The sequence below is a fragment of the Acanthisitta chloris genome, unplaced genomic scaffold (assembly GCF_000695815.1).
Source record: "Acanthisitta chloris isolate BGI_N310 unplaced genomic scaffold, ASM69581v1 scaffold45321, whole genome shotgun sequence".
Classification (NCBI taxonomy): Eukaryota; Metazoa; Chordata; class Aves; order Passeriformes; family Acanthisittidae; genus Acanthisitta; species Acanthisitta chloris.
The window spans coordinates 19,478-25,115 of record NW_008655194.1 but is presented as its reverse complement, the minus strand read 5'-3'; the positions used below and the strand labels follow the sequence as shown (position 1 = coordinate 25,115).

Sequence of the window (5,638 nt, the reverse complement as noted above, 5' to 3'; positions counted from 1 at the left end):
CAGCCAACTGCTCTGCCCCTCGCGGGGCGGCTCTGGTCCCGCCGGCCCCGCTCCGCTCCCAGCTCCTCTCCGTGTCCCGCAGGTGCCGTGACAGAAGTCAAAACGGACATCTACGTGACCAGCTTCGGGCCCGTGTCCGACGTGGAGATGGTAAGGGCCCCGCTCGTCGCCCCTGCTCTCTTTTCCCGGGCTTCATTACGGTGGCATCTGAGTTGACCGTCATTAAAGCAGATTACGAGGCTTAATCTCCTTGACAATCTCTAGGGCCCAGCAGAGCAGTTTGGCTGGAGCTGCATATAGCTATTTCCCAACAGCCCAGCCCCGAGGCTGGGCACAGAGGACACAGCCAGCCTCAGGTGAGAGCATGGGCCAGAGGTTAAAGATGCCTCTTTAACCTCGGTAAGAAGATTCTGAGCACCTGTGGCCTGACAAAGCTTCTCAGGAATGCTGCCTGGTAGGACACAACCTAATGAGCAGCTGCAGGGGAATGGTGCTACTTCAGGGACAGCTGCCCCTGTCACGCTGGATGCCCCAAATTCAGGTGGCTGTGGGCTTGGGTGAACTCTGTCAATTACAGCAGCAGCCCCAGGAAAATGTTAAGCCATCAGAGAGAGGATGGCCTTGCTGTTCTCACGCTGGAAATTGACTTGCATTGCTATTTTTGCCCTTGTACATTCCCTCCAACACCAGCTCACCTGAGCCTGCAGTGCAGTTTGCAGGCAAGGAACTGTGGGCCAAAGAACCAAAAGTTCTTCCAACTCTCTTCAGCAGTCAGTCTAAGAGAATGCATAACCTTGCATTCTTACAAAATCTGCCCCTGGCCAAGGTTTAGCTCTGTTTCCTAAGCAACTTTTGCAGAGAGCTCCTTTCTGAAGGCTTGTGAAAATATTACTAAGAATCCTTAAAAAATAACATAGATTAATATTAACTTGACACCATAATCTTACTGTGATGTGACTCAGTCAGATCAGTCCTTTCTTTGTGAATATCTAAAGGAAGCTGCAGAAGAGTCACTGTGTCTTTTTGTTTCTGCCAATTAAACATTGATAGTTTAGTTTTGCATTGTGAAAGGATACTAAATTAGGCATTCATATTTCCTTAGACCTCAGTCACTTCGAATGAAATTATTATCTCTGAGAGGACAATGAGGTTTTCTTCCTTATATCAAATTCTCTGTTCACTGATGCACTTGTAACTATTCTTCAAATAATAAGAAAATAGGATGTTTTCATGGACTGCTTTTTTTTTTTTTTTTTTTAGCAACTACTTAATGGTAATAGGATTGGGTGTTTAAGAAGTGAATGAAATGTCATTGACATGTGTGTTAGGTTGTGTCATGGAGTTACTGTCTGTGCAGCCACTTGGGACTGCTGACTCGCACACACAAATCAACCACCTATTTATTTTCCATAGGAATACACAATGGATGTCTTCTTTCGCCAGACATGGACTGATGAGAGGTTGAAGTTTAGTGGGCCAACTGAAATTTTGAGATTGAACAATTTAATGGTCAGTAAAATTTGGACACCAGACACATTTTTTAGAAACGGAAAAAAATCAATTGCTCATAATATGACAACTCCTAACAAACTTTTCAGAATTATGCAGAATGGAACTATTCTTTACACAATGAGGTGAGAGCTTATTCTTCTGCTTTTGGTTGACTTTTTTGGTTTGATTCTATCAGCACTGTTCATGCATGCCATTTTTTTTCTTTGTCATCAACTATAATGTATTCTAGACTGACCATTAATGCGGATTGTCCTATGCGGTTGGTGAACTTCCCTATGGATGGACATGCTTGTCCACTGAAGTTCGGAAGCTGTAAGTTTTTCTGTATTTTTTAGTTGATTATAGTAACAATTTTGGTATATATTTATGTGAGAAGATCAGAAAGAAGACCCTAAGCTACTACTTAATGATGTAGCTGAAATTTTTTATTATATTTTTATACTGGAATTTTAATTCTTTTTTTCTGAGGTTCAGATGATTTATAAGGACATGGATTTATTCACTGAACGGTGACTATTGAAGCATATTTTATTGTCTATTATTCTTAGGCATCTAGTTGTCAAAGTTGGTACTTTAGCAAGTTATAAGAGCTGTGCTACATTTACTATTTTACTTGTCATTTTGAAAATATTTAGTTGACCTGTGGTGATCAGTGTATGTGTTTTACGGCAAACTAAGACACAAAAAGTAGTGCTTATGAGGTCCCACCTCAGCCATTCTCTTAGTGTTGATTTTTCTTTCATTTTGTCGTTAGTGAGGTTAGGAATTTGCTGAAGCAGGATACATGTTTCTGTGAGCATTTGAGCCACAAAAGGGGTTATTCTAGTTGTTTTTTCAATTGTTTATAAAATACATAATTAGTAATGGTAACTTTTCCCTCTGTAACTCAGATGCTTATCCAAAAAGTGAAATAATTTATACTTGGAAAAAAGGACCCCTGCATTCAGTAGAAGTACCACAGGAGTCTTCCAGCCTTCTCCAGTATGACCTCATAGGACAAACTGTGTCTAGTGAAACAATTAAATCTAACACAGGTAAGATGGAGCCTCATGAGAACTATTGATATTATAAAACACATCTTGAAAATAAGTTATGGGTTTTTTCATGTAGATCCAAATCAGTTTAATTATCTTTTGCCATTTAAAAAAATAAAACCCTGGGAAAGACTCTAACCATTGTCTCTTAAAACAGAGTTTTTCAATACAGTCCCTTTAAACATAGAATTTTTCATGTGATTCTTAAGCATTTCCTCTGCTTCCCCTTCCTCTCCCCCCACCTTAAAAACAACACGTAAAATGATTATATTCTCCTGTTTCCATCAGGTCACTTTACCTTTTTGTAAGCAGCTTATTTTTATTATGCACTAGGAGGCCTGTCAGTGATTTCCTCAGAACATATTATGTTGGGCTTAAGCCAATAATGTTTACTCATATGTTGCCAAAATAATGCTGACATACTTGTCTCTTAACAGGTGAATATGTAATCATGACAGTCTATTTCCACTTGCAAAGGAAGATGGGCTACTTCATGATACAGATATACACCCCATGCATTATGACAGTCATTCTTTCTCAGGTGTCTTTCTGGATTAACAAGGAGTCTGTTCCAGCCAGAACAGTTTTTGGTATGCTGCATTAAGGTCTTTGAACATCAGCATCACTTATACCATTCATTCATTCCTTTCATTGCTTGTTTGTTTTAGGTGAATATTCACTTCAGCTGCTCTATTTCCATCTTCAAAGGAAAATAGGCTACTATCTCATTCAGACATACATTCCATGCATCATGACTGTAGTCCTGTCTCAAGTTGTGTTTTGGATCAACAAAGAATCTGTTCCAGCAAGAACGGTGGCTGGTATTTGTGTTTTGTTGTTTTATCATTCATTTCATTCACTGTATTGAATCCATTGTATCAATCTGCTATTGTAATCCAGTGGGGATTGGGAAAGGCAGCTAGTAGGTTTCAGTGAACAAAAGTAAATACAGAAATTAAACCAAATCATATTCAATCTGCCCATGAGGGCCAAAATTCTTTACTCAGAATGTTTGGTCAGCCAGACTTGTTTGGGGTGCTTTTAAATATGTTTTTGTATGCAGGAAGGGACAATTTTAGAGTAAATGTTGAGCTCCTCATTTTTTAAAGAGGACTTTTTTCTATAGATTTATTGTCTTGTGAAACCAATATGAGTTAAAGCTTTAAAAGAAAAAAAAATCCCCCAGAATGGAATTATTCTCATCTGACATAAGGTACTTCATCTAACACTCATTCCGGAGTGCTCTCTTCCCCTTGTCTACAAAGGTATCTAAACAACCAGCAGGGACTTTACATGGATAAATGTCAGTGAGATGAATAATGTGCCTATCATAGGCTGGAGTTGTAATGTGAAAGGTGTGTCCATAGTTCGTGGCAGGGCCCTTTTTTCTTTCCACTAGTTTGAATTAATGCTCCCAAAGCTGTGAGTCTCCTTAATTTTAGTGTGGGCTCTGCTATTAAATGTGACACAGCCACTTCAATATTGATATACTCTGAAACTGCATTCATTGGTAAGAGGTATACTTTCACTGACTGAATCCACTACCCATACATAGACTGTTGCAACCCTCCCTGTTTTCTCTTAACCCAGTATTTCTATCCAAAAAATTCCTTTTTTGAAACTCATCTTCAGTAACAAAAGGCAGCTATATATTCCCTAAGCATAAATGATACAAGTCTCATATTTCAAAATGAGCCTATAATTGTAGTTAGCAGGCCACACAATTTCTATAGTTTGATTTCAGTCAATTGGCATTTCCTACCTGCATGGAATGACATTCATAAAAGCGTTGAAAACTTTTTGGAAGGTGAAGAGAACGCAACTTCCTCAGGTTCCTTGAAGGAAGATCAACACTTTAGAAATCCCCATTGGGAGCTGGGATGCAGTTTGACCTCATTAGGCACTTAGAAGTTTTATTTTCTGGCAACTGGGATTTTTTTTAAGTGCTTGCAATATTAAAATTTAAGACATTAGATTTTCAAGGATATTTATTGCAATCAAAGCATAATATATATATATAGGATGTTTATACACCAAATAGGATGCTACCTGATTTGACTCTATATTGCATCTCTGACTATGCAGTTACATCCCTACATTTTGAGTAAAATGTATTTGCCACATCGTGGGCAGTGGAAGTCAATTCTGCATACTTGAAGTAACATGCAAATAAGTCTGTAGCTGATTTGGTAGTATTTACATAAAGACTCCAAACTCTGGAATAACAGATGTCATACAGAAGAGTAACTATGGACTCAGAAGCAGAAAATATTTTACGAAAATAGCAAAATAGATACCTTTCTCAGTACTGTGGAAAACAGTCATGTTGGCATTTTAAAAGAATATTTCAATCCTTATTTCTCTCAGGCACAGTCTGAATTTATAGTCCTTATTCAAAATCCCATGGATTCTGAATACCTTCATCTAAGGAAAAGAGGGCAAATTCCTTATGAAAAAAAAAAGACTTTGTCTTTTTCAGTAAAAAAATGTTTAAAATGGAGAAGGCATCATATGGCATCGTACTGCTCATACTTGAACTATAAATTTTCAGTCTTACTCATAAGTTCCAAACATAAGTTTGAGAGAAGAGAAATTAATGGTAGAATAACAAGGATGTGCCCAAACCACTTGCTCAGAACAAAATAATTTAGCTGCTCTATTTACCTCTAAAATGGATGCCAGTTACCAGACTTCAGTGTTTGCATTATGTAACAGATTCTGCAAAACTTACCAAGAAGTGTTCAAAGTGTAAAGACAAGGGTAAACAATCATCAGCTGCACAGTTTACCAACTGTAATTTGGTATTCAGTTTGATAAAGTAGTTTTCCACAGTGCAGAGCATTTCATCAATATTCACTCCACATTGAGAGAAGTCTTATCTATTACCAGACTTCAGTGTTTGCATTATGTAACAGATTCTGCAAAACTTACCAAGAAGTGTTCAAAGTGTAAAGACAAGGGTAAACAATCATCAGCTGCACAGTTTACCAACTGTAATTTGGTATTCAGTTTGATAAAGTAGTTTTCCACAGTGCAGAGCATTTCATCAATATTCACTCCACATTGAGAGAAGTCTTATCTAGTAATAGAAT

General features: G+C 38.0%; 1 protein-coding gene across 1 annotated transcript in view; it reads left to right on the top strand.

Moving 5' to 3' along the window:
• The first annotated feature begins 86 nt into the window (after positions 1–86).
• GABRA6 (gamma-aminobutyric acid (GABA) A receptor, alpha 6) overlaps positions 87–5,638 on the top strand; it is a 22,640-nt gene continuing 17,088 nt past the window's right edge. The window contains exons 1-5 of the mRNA XM_009083793.1: positions 87–150; positions 1,414–1,634; positions 1,742–1,824; positions 2,403–2,546; positions 2,984–3,136. Of these exons, the coding sequence (XP_009082041.1) occupies positions 148–150; positions 1,414–1,634; positions 1,742–1,824; positions 2,403–2,546; positions 2,984–3,136 (604 nt within the window). The 5' untranslated portion in view covers positions 87–147. The remainder of the gene's footprint in view (positions 151–1,413; positions 1,635–1,741; positions 1,825–2,402; positions 2,547–2,983; positions 3,137–5,638) is intronic.